Here is an 18,820-nt window from a genome sequence, read left to right on the forward strand (position 1 = left end):
CTGGGCAGGGCGGGTCCAAAAGGCCCAAGAAACAGGGCCCCCGCCGGACCCGTTTCTCCCAAGCCCACTCAATTTTCTGGTCCAAAAGTCCAAGTACTGCGTTGGTTTTATGCAGGTACACTAGTACTTGTACTACATTTCACTTATTGCTTTCACTCATTTCACCCCTCTTTTTTTTTTTCACTCTTTCTTTCTTTATTTTTGTTTCATTTTTTTTCACTCATTTCACTTTCTTTTTTTTTTTTTTTTTCACTCATTTCACTTTTTTTTTCCCACTCAGACCCTCTTTTTCTCCATCCCAAGAGACCCACAATCCCCAAACTCCATTAAGGACAAGAAGATTGCGGACTCAATCGAGAGACTGCCATCCAGTGGTTGGACAACAACCAGTTATCGGATGTCGATGAGTTCAAAGACAAGATGGAATTGGAGAGCATCTGCAACCCAATCACAAGGTGAAATTATTTAGGTTTTGTGAACTTGAAATTTTATGTTCTATCTGGGACTTGAAATTATAGATCAATGCTTCTTTTTTTTCCCTATTTGCAAAACCTTTTGGTCGATGAGTAGGAAGTGGAAATCACAAGGGAATTGATTGAAATTGCTTAGATTCAGAAACCCTAAGGTATTCCCTTTCTTTTATGATGAGAAGGCAAATTGGATTCGTGGGTTTGTATGAAAGAGTTATGTGAAATCCCTAATTTAATCGCTAATTTGCCTTAAGAGTGTAGATCTTGCGGTGGTTGTTTTGATGGAATCACCGTTAACGATGTTGTTCGAAGAAGTGAATCTTCGAATGAGGAGAACAAAGAGGAAAGACCACCAGACTTAAGGCGTGAGTGAAAGATTTGGACCCGTGGGGACCCGTAAGCACTAGCCCGTTTCAAAAGGGCCAGGTTAGGTCCAGATCTTATTTTGAAAAATCCAAAACCCGCCCTGCCCTGCCCTGCCCTGTTGTATTTACGAACGGATCCGATCCGGTTTCTTCAATTTTGGATCCAGCCCGGCCCAGCCTGTGCCCACTCCTACTTTAAACAGATGAATTTTATTAGAGGTGGGATTGACGTCCAATATCACAGGTGTTTTCTGACAGCATAACCCAATTACGTCAAATCCATTAATTTGATTATTTAATAAATGGCTCCCACAGTACACCAATCACGAACCCCACCCAACCAATTTACACAATTTTTGTAACAGTAGGTCCCACAATATATAATAAAAAAGAAATTTGATTCATCATTTGAATAAAATAAAATAAAATAAATTTAACATTTAACTTCAAATTCTCATTTTAGTCATTAAATAAAATTTGACATTTTATAAAAGAGTAATGCTAGATAAATTATGTTTTTAAACTAAATTTTATAAATTATATGTATTTATTAACGATTAAATTATTATTTAATTATTGATTAATGTTTATATAGAGCTACAACTCACAAAGTCCTACACAAATAACATGTTTTAGTTATGGAGGCAGTTGTGGATAACGGATATGATCTGATCACTTGAAGAAGATGACAAGTCTGCGGATCTCTGTGGATCTTCATCTTTCACATTGGAGGTTTTATGACTAGGCCTACCAAATTTAATCGCCAGCGAACTTGATAATGAGACATCAATAATTCAACAATTCAGAAAACTTCAATTAAATTGTGACCCATAAATAAATATGTGGAATTACTATTACTCCTTTTGTAATCAATCAAAGCTGAATCATTGATGCCTAATTCAGAAAGAGAAGTATTATTGACACTCCAAAAGTCTTATTTTACACTCCTCATAAGTGTAATTTTCTTTCTTAATATAGAAAGTTTGGAGTGCAAAACGAGATTTTTGGAATGCTAATAATAATTCTCTTCAGAAAAGGTTTTTCTGTTTTGCATGCAGCATCTGGACACAGGAATATTCTTTGGGATTCTAATTACGCACACGTATTATTTTTTCAAATATAGAAAGTTTGAAGTGCAATTAAATTTTTAGAATGTAAATAAAATTAACTTCTTTTATTGGTTTTTTTTAAGGCTCACAAAAATGGTTGTCTTTGTTGTTTGGCGAAGGAACTTGTTGGATATCATCATATTGTTGTCTTCTTTTTCGCTTGTATTGCTAAAAAATAACTAATTACAAATCGATTTTCATCAAAAGGGTTGTTAAATGAGATATTAATTAATGCTATTTTTTTTCCTTGATACTGTTTCGGTCTCTCAACCTCGATATATTATTTTGCATGTGTTGCATGATTTGGTTTTTAAATTAGATTACCCACTATTAAAATATTACGAGAGATTTTTTTAATATCCAGAACACGGGTACATACGCTATATATCATACACAAGTATAAGAACACTTGAAAGAAAAGGAAAAAAAAAACTTTCCCTCCACTTATATTACATATATATGACGTGCCGCATTGTGTTCCGGACACATAATTTTATCTCGCAATTTAACTTTAGCCGCTTGTATTTAAGGAGGGTAGGAGCCCAAATTATACATATCCCTTAACATTCTTCTCTTATAATTTCTTAGTAGCACCCATCAAAATTGCTCAGTAGCACATATCAAAATTGCTCATAAACATGGTTCTGCATGGTAAAATTGGGACCGAAATAGAAATTAAGGCACCAGCTGACAAGTTGTACAACATGTTCAAGAGCGCCCACCTCATCCCAAACATTTCTAATACCCATATCAAAGGAGTTGATGTGCATGAAGGAGACTGGGAAACACACGGCTCTATTAAGATTTGGAAATATGAATTAGGTACCACTACTTCAATTTTCCTATTTAATTATTCACTTTATATGTATGTATACCTTAACAGATGTGCTCAGATCATCATACACTCATAGCATGAGTTTCAATGTTTACAGCTTTCTAGCAGGGATTCTGATTTTTTGTAGCAAAAACAAGGTCGAGATAGAACAATCGTAGAAATCTTGTATTTACCATATATGACCTCTTATATATTTCAGTGCTTGCTTCAATTTTTGCTCTAGACAATGAGAGCCCTATACCGTAAATACATGTTTCCTAAATAAGTCATATTGCTCTCTTTTTGCTACGGTGGAAACAAGATCCTAATGAGAGAGGGTGAGAAAGTTTATATATTTTGTTGTTTTGAAATTAACCATGAATGCATGCATGCATATATATATAGGGGACCATGTCGGGATATTCAAGGAACAGGTGGAGCTAGACGATGAGAACAAGGCCGCAACTCTGAAAGGATTGGAAGGAGAAGTGTTCAAGTATTATAAGAGCTTCAAGGGTGTCTATAAATTCACTCAAAAAGATGAAAGCACCTGCATTGCCAACCTGTGGATCGAATACGAGAAACTGAATGAGAATGTTGAAGCTCCAGATAGATATGTCGGTTTGATGGTTAAACTCGTCCAGGATCTTGACGCTCACTTTCTGGGAGCATAAATAAATTAATTAACGAATAAAAACCATATCTGCAGGCTGCAGCATATGCAACGGTTGGAAAGAGCTTTTGCTGGTCTTGTTAAAAAGGGTTCAATTATATGTAATCATGCATGCATATGTTCATCAATGCGTACCTAGTTAAATAAAATGCTTTTCTTAATTAGGTTTGTGCGTATTGTAAAAGATGTACGAAGGATGTCATATATGACATTATGATGTAATAGATTATGGTTGTCGATCATCTATAAAATAAAATGTGGTGTACTCTACAATATTTGTTCAATATTTTTTTTATCAACTTACTTATAAGTCCATATAAGGTCCATCATCTCATCAATATGAGATTCATTCTCAAAACACCCCGTCACGTGTGACAAATTTTCAAGCCTAATACGTGAACAACACAAAGGGGTGACATGGAGTGCGCGTGGCCATTTGGCTTTACATGTGGGACAACCTGCTCTGATACCATGAAGAAAGTTGAGGTTCTATAATAAAACCAATTGGCAATATAAAGGAGTAGCCCAACTTACTTATAAGTTCATACAAGGTCCCTATTCCCATCAATGTGAGATTCATTCTCAACATTATATATATATATATATATATATATATATACATACATATATATAATTTTTTTTTAATACAAAAGATATTCTATACTAATCTACTTAGGACTGGCTATATTTTAATGACTCACTTTCTAATCCATTGGAGATTTACTCATATCTTTTTTTTATATAACTTTTGAAAATCATGTTCTTCGTCAGGCTTTAGTCTCACTGTTAATTATACAATGAATTTTGAGTTTTGCTTTCGACGGTTGTCCAGCATTCATCCTGGTTAATTATATGGCTTTTAAACATGGGGAGTTATTTTTACTTGATAAAAATAATAGGGCAAGGGAGTTGGTGATGACTTCTTAACGAAAGAACAAACGCAATACCTAAATTTTCATACATCCAGAAGGAAAAAAATGTGGTAGTTTGAAAATGTAAAAGTATAATATTGCAAAAACACCCTAATATTATTGATCCAAATCATGTTCTTAATCGAACCGAAAGTGATTACGTACGTTTGTCTTATATATTTTCTTTATCTGAATCTTTTTAATAAACAAATATTTTTCATGCGACTCTTTGAAGCACTACTTTTTCTGTGTTCTAAAAATCGACCTAGACGGCAGTCTAGGCGTTGGGCGGTGGAGCTCGGACCCGATTTAAACCAAAACGTTCAGTTAGGTGGGGAGGACATAGGCGGCCGCCTAGGCGCTCGCTAGGCGCCTAAGGCGGGCTAGGCGGCAGTCTAGGCGGTTTGAATCTCTCTGCAAATCCTAAACTTGCTACAATTTTCGCAAAGGATCTACAACTTCCGATCTCGTACGTAGGAGCAAAGCCCCGAAATTTTTTTGTAGCTCGTCTATGTGAAGATGAGGGAAGAGAGAGAGAGAGAGTGCCGGTGAATTTTTGCAACTCGTTTGTGAAGATGAGAGAGAGAGAGAGAGAGAGAGAGAGAGAGAGAGAGACTTAAACATTTCAACATGTGGTGGTGCAGAATTGGGATCTCAAATCCAAGGTCAAAAGGTGATGGTTTTAATTATGAAAACCATGGACTCGATGGTTTTAATTATGAAAACCATCCAAGGTGGACAGGTGATGTGAAGGAGCAAAGGTGAGATGGACGGTTTGATGGTTTTAATAATGAAAATCACCCACTACGTGGGCTTTTTATATTTTTAAAAGTTTGGGATATATATTGTGTGTGTGTCTATATATCTGATATAAATTATAAATTATTTAGATAATATTTTATTTTTTTTCCTAAGTAAGCACATATATGTACATAAAACATTCACATATGTATGTTCTTTTATAAGAAATAACATAGTAGTCAATAATTATTTACATTTGATATAGTAAATTTAATTAATTAATAAAATATATAAGAAATTTATCTAAATCCGTCTAGACACCGCCTAGCCGCCTAGGCGTTAGGCGCTAGTCCACCGCCCGACTAACGCCTAGCATTTTTTAGAACATTTTTTCAAAGTTATCGCATAAATTAATAGAGGTATTCATAATTTACCCCCGAACTTGTAAGCATTGGCCAATTTCCTCCCTCAACTTTAATTTTGATTAATTTCCCCCTCTCAATTCTCATAATTAATCAATTTACACCCTACTGTCAATTTTTTTAATTTTCCATCTATCCTTCCGTTACGTAGGTCACGTGCTATCCACATGACTACCCTTTAAAGGGTAAAAAAGTCATTTCACTACACCTTCCATTCCCTCCACCAACACTTTGTACTCCCCACAGATTGTTCTCTGTTAGAGAACGCTCATTTTCTCAGTAACCAGTTACCAAACAAGACCTTTAAAGGAAAGAGAACCCATTAGACCGGAAGCACACAGAGCTCAACTTTTCAATAAAATTTGTGAATAAACAGAGGAAAACCCTCCCTTTAAACCCCCAAACCCCAAAAGAAAATGTGGTTTTGCAGTAAATGAAAAACTCACTTGGGGAAAATCGCTGAGAGTAAAAAGCGCAGGGAGGTGTCAGAGGAGTAGTTGTTTTCTTACAAGGAAAGGAAAGGAAGGAAGAGAGCAGCTTCAACGTGTTGGAGTGGTTGGGGGTCATCAATGAGAAGCAATGTGAAAAGGAAAAGCAGGCAGAGAGAAGAGAAGAGAGAGAAAGGGGAATCTGGTGCAGTACAGTGTGTGGAGAAGAGGTGTACTCCCCAGATTCTTCGGCAAGTCTTTGATCAAATCCATCTCATCTTCTCCCCACATCGCCAAGCTCGGGTCTTACGCGCTATGCGGCCTCCTCGCCTCCTACTCCACGCGCTTCGTGGATCCGGGAGAGACAAAGTCCAAGTACTCGATCATAATCGGGGGCGCCAACTTCAGGTGCGGGTCTTCGCGGGAGCACGCGCCGGTGGCTCTGGGAGCGGCGGGAGTGGCGGCGGTGGTGGCGGAGTCGTACGCGCGGATCTTTTTCAGGAACTCGGTGGCGATGGGGGAGGTGTACCGGCTGGAATCGGAGGGTAGGGTTTGCGAGTAGTGCAACAAAGGGATGTAGAGAACGCGGATCTACGAGCTCAGATCCCTCCCACTGTTTCTTTTGGTGTTCGCCGGGAAAATCGTGCCGGTGGGGCACGGTGGAATAGCACGGGCTCGGCTTGGAGAAAAGGAAGAAGAAGAGAATGTTCGGAGAAAAGAAAGAAGACAGAAGGTGTAGGTAAAATGATTTTTTTACCCTTTTAAGCCAGTCATGCGGATAGCACTTGACCTGCTTAATGGAAGAAACGATGAAAAATTAAAAAAAATTTAAGGTATAAATTGGCTAATTATGAGAGTTAAAAGGAAAAATTGGTCAAAATTAAAGTTAAGGAGAGGAAATTGATCAATTCTTACAAGTTCAAAGGTAAACGGATGAATACCTCAAATTAATATTACATAATTTAATTGTAGCAGAAAAAGGCTGCCCATAAGTTTCTTTAGAACATGCCTTGAACGCATTGTTGAGTACCATATAAATTTAGAAAACTGACAAAAATAACTTCAATTTTCATTTTTGTGAAAACCTAAAACAAATTATTTATCAAACGCTCCCTTTATTGTTCCTTGGTCAATATAGAGACCACTTTCTTGTGAATACATAGGGGACGAAGTTGGAGTATTCAAGGAAAAAGTGTAGTCACACAACGAGAACAAATCCATAACACTGAATGGACTGGAAGGAGATGTCTTCCTGTATTACAAGAGCTAGAAGCCAGTCTATCAATTTACTCAAAAGAATGAAGGCAACGTTGCGAAATTGTCGACTGAGTATGAGAAACTGACTAAGGATATTGCAGTCCGGACAAATACGTTGGTTTGATGGTTAGCATCAACAAGGATCTTGATGCTCACTTTATCAAGGCATGATAAATTAAGGAAAGGAAAAGAATGCAATGGTGAAACGGTGTGACATCCATTGTTAGTATATAATTTTTGTGTTAATAATGCGTGCCTTTTGATTGATTACAAGTAATTAAAATGTTTTGCTTTGTAAGTTGCCTTGTAACAAATGTACGTGAAGGGATATCATATGTGAGATTGTAATGTATGAACTATGGTATGCAAAATAAAAGGTGTAGTGTACCATCTCCACTTTGTTGCTCATCGGCATATAAAATCGCCTTAATCAAATACATAGTACTTTTTTAAAGAAACAATAGTATTTTTAGTTGTTAAACAATGGAGATACATATGATCGTGGAAGAAATAAAATGCAAAATAATATATCGAGGTTGAGAGACCCAAACAGTATCAAGAAAAAAAAAGAAGCATTAATTAATATCTTATTTAACAACCCTTTTGATGAAAATCGATTTGTAATTAGTTATTTTTTAGCAAAACAAGCGAAAAAGAAGACAACAATATGATGATATCCAAGAAATTCCTTCGCCAAACAACAAAGACAACCATTTTTGTGAGTCTTAAAAAAAAACCAATAAAAGAAGGTAATTTTATTTACATTCTAAAAATTTAATCGCACTTCAGATTTTCTATATTTGAAAAGATAATACGCGTGCGCAATTAGAATCCCAAAGAAAATTCCTGTGTCTAGATGTTGCATGCAAAACAGAAAAACCTTTTTTGAATGGAATTGTTAGTAGCATTCCAAAAATCTTATTCTACACTCCAAACTTTCTATATTAGAAAAGAAAAATACATTTGTAAGATGTGTAAAATGAAACTTTTAAAGTGCCAATAACACTTCACTTTCTAAATTAGGCATCAATGATTCAGCTTTGATTGATTACAAAAGAAGTAATAGGAATTCCACATATTTATTTATGGGTCACAATTTAATTAAAGTTTTCTGAATCGTTGAATTATTGATGTCTCATTATCAAGTTCGCTGTTGCGATTAAATTTGGTCGGTCTAGTCATAAAATCTCCCATGTGAAAGATGAAGATCCACAGAGATCCGCAGACTCGTCATTTTCTTCAAGTGATCAGATCATATCCACAACTGCCTCCATAACTAAAACATGCTATTTGTGTAGGACTTTGTGGGTTGTGGCTCAATATAAATATTAATCAACATTTAAATAATAATTTAATCGTTAATAAATATATATAATTGATATAATATATTCTAAAAAATTAGTTTATTTAGCATTACTCATTTATAAATTGTTAAATTTTATTTAATGACTAAAATGAGTATTTGAAGTTAAATGTTAAATTTTTTTTTTTTTAAATGATGAGTCAAATTTTTTTTTATTAGGGAATTTTAACGAAAAACCCACGATACAGTTCACTTTAACAAAAAACTACATTTTTACACAAAAAAGTCAATCATGCTACTATTTATTTTACCCTTTATTTTATCTTTATCGTTCAAACTAAAAGTTTTCAAATCATTTTCATTATTTTCTTTTTATTATATATTATGGGACCTACTGTTATAAAAATTGTGTACATTGGTTGGGTTGGGTACGTGATTGGTGTATTGTGGGAGCCATTTATTAAATAATCAAATTAATGGATTTGACGTTATTGGGTTATGCTATAAGAAAACACCTGGGATGTTGGACCTCAATTCCACCTCTAATAAAAGAGTAATGTTATTCATATTATATGTTTTTTTACCATATTTTTATACCATCTTAGATGGTATATGATGTGAACACCTTAGATGGTATATGATGTCGATAGTCACATCATTTGAAAAATTTGCAAAACCCAAGGAAATGAATAAGAAAGACTCATCGTATACCACAATCATAATTTAATTAACTAGTTTTCTTTAATTAATAGTTTATTAAATAATGAACTAATTTAAAAATCTGATTAATTCAAATGATGTGGCAGTCCACATCAAATACCACCTAAGGTGGTATGAAAATATGGTACAAAAATATGATATGAATAATATTACTCATCAAATTAATAAAAATAATCATGTTAATTAATATTTTTATAATAATTTAATCATCAATTATCATTTCAAATGATTTATAAAATATAATTTAGATAGATGATATCTTTTGCTCTTTAAGTGCTTTTTCTAAAGGATAAGGATTGTCCGTACTCCTACTTCCGGTGTTCTTCCGTGCCCTTCTGTTTGTTCATAGTTAAGTCGCGTTAACATTTTATATTATTATTCATTTTTGTCTTATTATCTCTATAGAAAAACTAATATAAAATGTTAACGTGGCTTAACCATGACCACACAAAACAGGAGGGCACGAAATGACCTTGTCCTTTTCTAGAAGCTCTTTTATCAGTACACGGTTGAAACTTTAATTAAAAAACTAAGTTCTTCTCGAAAAATATAAGCATGCCAATAGATTGAACTTGTTTACAACATCAGTAATATAATGATATCACACTCAATTTATTCTTGCTCATAGAATTAAAGACAAACCAAATCGGAAACCGAAATAAGCAACAGTGCTAACTAGCTTGCTCAACTCTCCGACCTTTATTCCTGAAGATAGTAATATTACTCAATGTTCCATGTCGTATGTATGCATAAATCTTGTGCTTGGCGCTTATTCCTTGAGAAGATGTGCATCAACATCTTTAATGACATTGACCACCAAGCTGAGGAACTTCTGTGGAGGCGGATCGTTCTCGTTGAGTTTTTCATATTCTAAAGTAATTTTCACAGAACTTCCTTCACTATTTGGAGTGATGACCTGGCAAGTGAACTTGAAGCTTTTGTAATTGTCCAGCACATGTGATCCTTCCAATGCTGTAAGACGCACCCGCTTGTTTGCTTCATCTATTTCCACCTTTTCCTTGTAAGTCTCGACATTTCCATCTACACGTCACATGGAAAAGTACAATTATACAGCTAGTGTCATGTTGTTACACCCATTGCTTTTCTCTAAGGTTTACAAAATTAATTGTTAGTTTGATTAGTCAGGAGGAGAGAGGAATGTTGTTAATATTACCTAGGGTGTATTTCCAGAGCTTGACAGAGCCCGAAGTTTCCCAGTCACCTTCATGTACTGTAACATCGTGTATTTTATCAGAGGCTGCTTTGGGGAAGTCATAGTGCTAGTTGCTGATGAATTTGTACAGCTTATCAGCGTTGGCTTTGATCTCTACCTCAGCCTCCAGAGTCTCCAGCTTGCAAGTACCAGCTCCACTCACAGCCATTTTCTTAACGATAGTGTAAGTCTGGGGAATTGTAGGAGACGTATACAAACCTATAGGTTTCCATTTCTTATATAAAGCCATGTTATAGTTACGGAGGCAGTATGTGTGGATATTATCCGATCACTTAAACAGTTAAATGATAACAATATGACTGTGGATCTTCCACGTAAAGTTTTATCACCACTACACCTGCCAGAATAAAACTTTTTTCTGTTTTTTTTAATTAAAAGAAGAATGTCACTTTCACTCCGCATTATTAATTATCATGGAACAAGACATTATTGTGAATACATTGAAGAAGTAAAAAAATATATATAATAAGTTAGAGGGGACATGAAGCGTAACCCTAACAAGAAGTAGAAAACTATTTGAAACAACAATCAATTAAGACAACTCCTAAGAGAAACGAGAATTTGGAAACCCCGAAAGATTATGAGCAAAAGTCGCAACTGCACATGACGGATAAGAATCACACAAATAATGAACACTAACATGATCAACATCATAGTTTGCTAAACAATTTGCTACCTATTTCCTTTGCCATAAACGTGAGAAAGCTGAACATGCATGGAAGAGAGAATGGTACAGTAATTTCTGGGAGTACCTGAAGGTACAATGTTTGGCATTTTCCTTTTGAATTTAACAGGTAGTTATTGTTCCCTTGCTTGATGGTATGTTAGGAGCAATAGTTCCTTCTCGTATCAGTTTTGGCTGTTAGTTTTATGGGATTTATTGCCGTCAATGCTTTATTGTTAGTTACAAACTACTCAGCCTCTTGGGAACCTTTTAGTGTTAAAACGACCATAACTTCTTCTAGAAAAATGATATTAACAATCCGTGAAATGCTCAAGAAAATAGACATCCGTAGCTTTCCAAGCATATAAGGCTCATTCTCTAATTCATTCTGAACTGTCCGCAACTTGCTTCCAAAGTCAGCTGACCTGCACAGGCAGTTTTGACGAATTTGTTACTTAAAATTCCACTTGTGCTATTTTTCTTTTATTTACTTGACAAATCCTACAAAACACAAAAACAAAGTAAATAGCTCAAAAATATAAGGAACTAACTAAGAAAAGACAAGTGAATTTGATGTAAAATATATATAGATATGAGCTTATTAGAGTTGCGATGGAGGGATCTCGACGTCCTTCTTTTTCTTTGTCTATCGAGGTGATTCTGATTATCTAAAACATGAGGACAAGGAGGAGAGGAGGAATACACTTAGGGTGTGTTTGTTTGGACTTCTTAACTCTCACTGGACTGGCTAAGACTAGACATTAGGTACTCTCGTGTTTGTTGCATACACGGACTAAGTTAAGTGGGATTAAACGAGACTCGCACGGACTATCTCCTTCACTAGGAGGTCTTGGCCAATCCCCTGGAAAACCATGGGATTGCTAAGATCTTGTTGCGTCCCATTCTCTCTCTGCGTCGCGTCCTCTCTCCTCTACCTTCTTGCTTCGTCTGCTGGTTTTGCCGTTGCCTACACTTGTGATCCCAGGATCTCTTCGTCTGTTCGTTTCGAATCTCGAAGAACACAAAAGTAAGTCGTGTCTTCTAGAGGGCCCACTTCCTCCTCATGCGCTCTCAATCATTTACTTTACTCAATTTTGTGGGTGGAAACTGATTTCTGCAAATGTTGCAAAGCTTCGAACGAAATTTTAGATTTGCAATTTGAGTCTGGGGTTTGCATTTCGAGTTTGGGTTTCATGATTCGAATATGGGATTTGCACTTCCAGTGAAGTTGGGTTTTGTGATTGAAGCGAATTTGGGATTGAATCTGGGTTTTGTGATTTGAATATGGGTATTTGCAATTCTAGCGAATTTGGATTTTGTGATTTGAGCGAATTTGTGAAGATGTGCAAAAGATTGAGATGAAGTTGTGGATGTGGATGTAGAGGCTCCACATAGGGATTTATCAAAAGAGCCCAATCGAGCAGACGATGATTCTAGGTTGTGAGGATAACATTTCAAGAAAAAAATGGAGAACTTTCTTGAGAGAGAAAGTGTGTTGTAGAAAATGGTAAAGGAAAAAAAAAAGAAAAATATTAGTCCGACACTGAAACAAACGCTTCACTAAATGAATCCAGTTTAGTCTAGTCTAAGCCAGTTTAACTTAGTTCTTGAGCTTAGTCCAGTCCGAGATAATCTAGTGCAACAAACGCACTTGTTATGGTTACAAGGTATTTTGGTGCGGTTCGGTTTTTGAACTACTAAAACCGAATCAAATCGAACCGAAATTTTGGTTCAATTTGGCTTATTCAATTTTTTTTTTCTTGTTGTTTTGGTTTGGTGAATGGTTCAATTTTTTTTCGGTTTTCGATTTTTCGAAATCGGGCCTAACGAGTAGCGTGGTGTAATTTTAAAATCTAGAAATGAAAGTTGGTATAGAGTCATGACTAAAAGTTATACAGAGAAGCAAAATGATAGAGAGACCATCTTTTTAGACCAAATTTTTTAAACCAAATGATGTGGTTGTTGATGGTTGGATTACATTTTTAATGATTAAAAAAATAATCTAACCATCAACTGCTACATCACGTGATTTACAATTATAATTTAAAAAGATGGTCTTTCTAGCATCACCTTAGAAAAAATGGCCCAACATAAAAAAAAAAAAAAAAATCTTGTTATTATTGTTATCTATAAATAATGCACGTGGTCACTCAATATTACGGTATAGTGCTATTTCTTTTCACTTATAAGTAAGGGGTCTTAGATTCGATTCTCGCAAAAAACGAAGATGAATCACATTATTTTGCCAAGCCCATTGTAAGACTTAGCACACTCCTCCATCCCATTAGTGTAACTATTACCGTTTGTTAAAAAATAAATAATGCACCTGTTGGATAATCAATTGTCAATGATAGTCTTCAATGATCAATAAACTTTAGTGGAAAAAACTATGTTGTGGACCCTTTTTTAGGATTTGGATCCTCTCCTGAGCCTAAGGAGAGGATCTTTCTGACTAAGACACGTGGGCCGTTAGATAAACAGGTTTCCTTTAAAGTTATAATAATTATAACCGTTAGATAAAAATCTAACTGTCTACTTGTTTTGGTCAGGAAGATCCTCTTCTTGGACTCAGGAAAGGATCCATATCTCTCTTTTTAGTGGATTATCTTGGGGAAAAAATTAATATTTGATTGATTTGTTTGATTTTTTCAATTACTTTTAGTACAAGAGTTTGTGAACTGACATTTGTGGATACCTAATACCTCATCCCTCCCTCCCCATTTGATGGCTTTTTAACAAAAAAAAACCAGACGCCATGGCCCATACGTATCGATCTTTCCAAAAATATAATAATGATAATAAATAAATAGATGTGATCATTCAAGAGGTAAAACTTTTTATTCTAAAACATTTTGCAGAAGGAAGTGATGACACCTCACATTTTGAAAGCATTCTAAACGACACACGCAATTATTCATTCATTGACTAAGTGGAAGGTTGAATTTAGTGGAAGGGAGACGAACAAGGTGGCATACTGGTTAGCACGTATGAGCTTGAGTTATGGTAAAACTGTGGTTTGGTTTGAGGAACTTTATAATGTAATTCTTGATATTTTCTTTGAGGATAGCAATTCCTAATTAATCTCTTTTTCCCTTTGCCGGATTGAAAACCCCGGCAAAGTTTTTATCGAGGCCCCTTGTTTACACCTTATCCTCATTGATGTACATATAAATTTGTTAGTAATGAATATCGTACCTTTTCAAAAAAAAAAAAAAAAAAAAAAACAGTTTGCAGATAAATTTCATTTTATTTTAAAACATTTAAAGATAAATTTTTAGTGTGATCGTAGTAAACTAATTTTTATTGCATGCGTGAGTGCAAATCAAATGATATGTTATTAATAAGAAATAAACATATTAATCAACACTTAAGTAATAATTCAATCATCTACCCCCACATTATTATTTGATCTCCCTAACATTACTCATGAGCAAACCCTTCATCTATCCATGCATAATGTGAACTTGTGATCATTACTTCATAGGATTCCAATTATCCGAGAAGTATGATTTTAAAAATATATGACTTAATCTTTATCACGTGTTGCATGATTTGGTTTTTAAATTGGATTACCCACTATTAAAATATTACGAGAGAATTTTAATATCCAGAACACGGGTACATATGTCATATGTTATACACAAGCAGCAGAACACTTGAAAAAAAAAAAAAAAAAAAAACTTTCCCTCCACTTATATTACATATATATGGTGTACTACATCGTGTTCCGGACATATTGAGTTTTATCTCGTAATTTAACTCTAGTCGCTTGTATTTAAGGAGGGTAGGAGCCCAAATTATACATATCCTTTAACATTCTTCTCTTATAATTTCTGAGTAGCACCCATCAAAACTGTTCATAAACATGGTTCTGCATGGTAAAATTGGGACTGAAATAGAAATCAAGGCACCAGCTGACAAGTTGTACAACATGTTCAAGAGCGCCCACCTCATCCCAAACATCTCTAATACCCATATCAAAGGAGTTGATGTGCATGAAGGAGACTGGGAAACACACGGCTCTGTTAAGATTTGGAAATATGAACTAGGTACCGCTACTTAATTCAATTTTCCTGTTTAATCATTCACTTTATATGTTTGTATACCTTAATAGATGTGCTCAGATCATCATACGTTCATAGCATGAGTTTCAATGTTTATAGCTTTTTTGTAGAAATTATGATTTATTGTAGCAAAAACAAAGTCGAGATAGAACAATTGTAGAAATCATGTATTTACCATATATGAACTCTTATATATTTCAATGCTTCCTTCAATTTTTGCTTTAGACACTAACAGTCATATACAGTAAATACATGTTTCCTAAATAAGTCGTATTGCCCCCTTGTTGCTACAGTGGAAACAAGATCGTAATAAGAGAGGGTGAGAAAGTTTATATATTTTGTTGTTACGAAATTAACCATGAATGCATGCATGCATATATATAGGGGACCATGTCGGGATATTCAAGGAAAAGGTGGAGCTAGACGATGAGAACAGGGCCGCAACTCTGAAAGGATTGGAAGGAGAAGTGTTCAAGTATTATAAGAGCTTCAAGGGTGTCTATAAATTCACTCAAAAAGATGAAGGCACCTGCATTGCCAACCTGTGGATCGAATACGAGAAACTGAATGAGAATGTTGAAGCTCCAGATAGATATGTCGGTTTGATGGTTAAACTCGTCCAGGATCTTGATGCTCACCTTCTGGGAGCATAAATTAATTAAGGGACTTTTAGATATAGGTCAAAAAACCATATGTCATATGCAACGGTAGAGGGTTCAATTATATGTAATCATGCATGCATATGTTCATCAATGCGTACCTACTTAAATAAAATGCTTTTCTTAATTGGGTTTGTGTGTATTGTAAAAGATGTACGAAGGATGTCATATATGACAATGTGATGTAATAGATTGTGGTTGTCGATCACATCTATAAAATAAAATGTGGTGTACTCTATAATATTTGTCCAATATTTTTTTTTTCAACTTACTTATAAGTTTATATAAGATTTCTCCTCCCATCAATGTAAGATTCATCCTCAATACACTCCCTCACGTGTGGCGAATTTTTAAGCCTAACACGTGGACAACACAAAGGGGTGACATGGAGAGCGCGTGGTCGTTCGGCTTCACGGGACAACCTGCTCTGATACTATGAAAAAATTTGAGGTTAAACTATAAAACCAATTGGCAATATGAAGAGTAGCCCAACTTACTTATAAGTCCATGCAAGATCCCTCCTCCCATCAGTGTGGGATTCATTCTCAATATTATATATATAACTTTTTTTTAGTACAAAAGATTCTACACTAATGCACTTAATTAAGACACTCTATATTTAAAGACTCATTTTCCGATCCATTAAAGATTTACTCTGATATCATTTTTTTTATATAACTTTTGACAATCGTGTTCTTCGTCAGGCTGTAGTCTCACTATTAATTATACAATGAATTTTGAGTTTTTCTTTCGACAGTTGTCCAGCATTCATCCTGGTTAATTATACAGCTTTTAAACATGGGGAGTTATTTTTCCTTGATAAAAATAGTAGGGCAAGGGAGTTGGTGATGACTTCTCAACAAAAGAACGAACGCAATGCCTGAATTTTCATACATCCAGAAGGAAAAAAAAATGTGGTAGTTGAATAAAAGTATAATATTGCAAACAAAAAAAAACCAGTGATTAGTTATTGAAATCTAATGATATCAATATTAGCACCCTAATATTATTGATCCAAATCAGGTTCTTAATCGAACCTAAAGTGATTCCGTACGTTTGTCTTATATATTTCTTTTAAAGAGACTTTGGATCCAGTCCCTAGCCAATAACATTATTGACTAAGCCCTTTATAGTATTCAATTTTTTTTTTTATCAAAGTTCCATGATTTTGTACACCTCATTATTGCTATTAATATGTATTTTCATATGTTTGATATTAATTACTTGACATGTTATGGGATTTAAAATCCCATATTATATAGCATATAAATTAAAAATGATTACAATAAAAAAAATGTGACATCCCGTCCCGGGATTATTAGAACGCACTTGTGAAATTACATATTTGCCCCTAGTTCGTTTTCGTCACGTTTATTGGTTGTTTTGTGTGTTGTGGCATGTGTTGGGCCACACACACACCTGCACATCCACTGTCTCTCTCTACCCTTTCTCTGTCTCTGTCTCTCATCTCTCTCTCCCTTCCCGTTCTCACCCTATTACGTACGGACAAACCCATAACCCACCAAATCCTCACAGATCGAAGAAACTAAGGGTATCATTGGACTCGTGAGGTCGAGGCGAGCACAGCCATACCATTTTCAGGTAGGAACTCTAACGTTTTCACGTCGTTTCGACAATGGCAGTTTTGAGCACTGTTCATGCAAGATTAATCTAGTTAGTTTTTGGACTTTTGAAGCTTGTAGTTGTGTTGGTGAGGTCCCAAGGAGCTTGGGAGTACATCGTTGGACGGGTTTGGACGTCGGAACCAATAACTGTAAGTTTGGCCGAATTTTCATGTTTTTGAAAAGTTTGTTTCCGTTGTTTTTAGGCCCTAAAACTTGTCCAACGTGGTAGATTATGTTTAGGGCTTCATTTTGGTATAAATTACGTGAAAAATGGTTGAAAAACGAAGGAGAATAGTGAGTTTAAACTTTTCTCAGTTTTCCGGCGACCGGAGTCCGGCGAGGGTAGGCCGGAGAAGAAACAGGAATATTCTGTTAAGTTTAACGGAATATTCCTAACGGCAGTAACGGTATCCAGTTAAGTTTAACGGAATATTCCGGAATTTTAACGGAATATTCCTGACGGCGTCAGTTGACACCGTCAGTGTGCATGGCACGTGGCCGCGCGTGGGGGTGCGTAGGTCCGTGCCTATTTTGGCGCGCGTGGGGTCCAAATTTTTTTTTAAAAATATGGTTGTGATCCTGAGGTTGTGTAGAGCACGTTGGTATATTCATTTGTCCAATTTGAGCAATGTATGAGAAGTTATTACGAGAAGTTGGTTATGTGCTTTAAAGTTAATGTTTTTATAGCTATTTCACATATAGGTGACACGTACCCCGAGGACGAGCTTGCACACGCGAGGCAGGGGGGCTACGACCCTTCTACATACCAGTGAGTGGGCTTTTGGTTTTCCGTATATACCTATATACTATATTTTCCCAGAACTTGAATAAATGTTTATTCATTATGCCATGCATTACATTATCGTTTTTCGTGCATCGTTGGGTACGTTATTAGTTGCATATATTTATACATATGCATATTGGGTGCTGTGGACGCACAGGTAAGTGCCAGGTAAGCGTTGTGCATGTTTATGTTTCAGTAATGGTTTGAGATAGTTAGAGAGCTCATAACCTGCACCCCCGATGTTAGTGCTCCCGCCCGTGGCCAGGGCACAGTCCTTCACGTGATGTTCACCTCCCGCACCTTATGCTTACCTTGGATTCAAGGTAGGTGCACAGGCCTGTCGTACAGACCACTTTAGGTGGTTCCGACTCGTAGGTGACCCGCGATTATTCGCCCAGTCTTCACGTGATCGTAGCACTTGTTTACACCCAGGCCTGTCGTACAGACCACTTTAGGTGGTTCCGACTCGTGGGCAGGTTTAGATATTGAGATTGAGATTTGAGCTCTAGATGCAGCCGTACAGGTCACGTTAGGTGACTCCGGCTGCCAGATTACATGATATTGATATGTTTATACC

General features: G+C 35.7%; 2 protein-coding genes, 1 long non-coding RNA gene and 1 pseudogene across 4 annotated transcripts; 3 read left to right on the top strand and 1 right to left on the bottom strand.

The window, feature by feature from the left end:
* The first annotated feature begins 2,489 nt into the window (after positions 1-2,489).
* LOC137732422 (MLP-like protein 328) lies at positions 2,490-3,715 on the top strand. Its single transcript, XM_068471731.2, has 2 exons — positions 2,490-2,766; positions 3,164-3,715. Exons 1-2 carry the CDS (start codon positions 2,583-2,585, stop codon positions 3,430-3,432), a joined length of 453 nt encoding a protein of 150 aa, XP_068327832.1. The 5' UTR covers positions 2,490-2,582; the 3' UTR covers positions 3,433-3,715.
* Positions 3,716-5,400: 1,685 nt separating this feature from the next.
* On the top strand, positions 5,401-7,598 carry LOC148689801 (uncharacterized). The gene is made up of 2 exons (XR_015957797.1): positions 5,401-6,672; positions 7,097-7,598. It is a non-coding gene; the product is annotated as an uncharacterized LOC148689801 (long non-coding RNA).
* Positions 7,599-9,750: 2,152 nt separating this feature from the next.
* On the bottom strand, positions 9,751-12,480 carry LOC137732424 (MLP-like protein 328; annotated as a pseudogene). Its single transcript, XR_015957796.1, has 3 exons — positions 11,815-12,480; positions 10,388-11,536; positions 9,751-10,254 (listed from the first exon to the last, which is right to left on the bottom strand). The product of XR_015957796.1 is annotated as an MLP-like protein 328 (transcript).
* A 2,356-nt stretch (positions 12,481-14,836) lies between these two features.
* Positions 14,837-16,075, top strand: LOC137732423 (MLP-like protein 328). The gene is made up of 2 exons (XM_068471732.2): positions 14,837-15,160; positions 15,560-16,075. The coding sequence occupies exons 1-2, from the start codon at positions 14,977-14,979 to the stop codon at positions 15,826-15,828; spliced, it is 453 nt and encodes a 150-aa protein (XP_068327833.1). The 5' UTR covers positions 14,837-14,976; the 3' UTR covers positions 15,829-16,075.
* Positions 16,076-18,820: the final 2,745 nt, after the last annotated feature.

This window comes from Pyrus communis, chromosome 16 (genome assembly GCF_041283825.1).
Source record: "Pyrus communis isolate YQ-2024b chromosome 16, ASM4128382v1, whole genome shotgun sequence".
Classification (NCBI taxonomy): Eukaryota; Viridiplantae; Streptophyta; class Magnoliopsida; order Rosales; family Rosaceae; genus Pyrus; species Pyrus communis.

Bases quoted from the DNA above. Each gene is read 5' to 3' on its own strand.
- LOC137732422 (XM_068471731.2), top strand. From the start codon at position 2,583: ATGGTTCTGCATGGTAAAATTGGGACCGAAATAGAAATTAAGGCACCA. The intron at 2,767-3,163 runs GTACCACTACTT...ATATATATATAG, and splicing joins GATTTGGAAATATGAATTAG to GGGACCATGTCGGGATATTC.
- LOC137732423 (XM_068471732.2), top strand. From the start codon at position 14,977: ATGGTTCTGCATGGTAAAATTGGGACTGAAATAGAAATCAAGGCACCA. The intron at 15,161-15,559 runs GTACCGCTACTT...GCATATATATAG, and splicing joins GATTTGGAAATATGAACTAG to GGGACCATGTCGGGATATTC.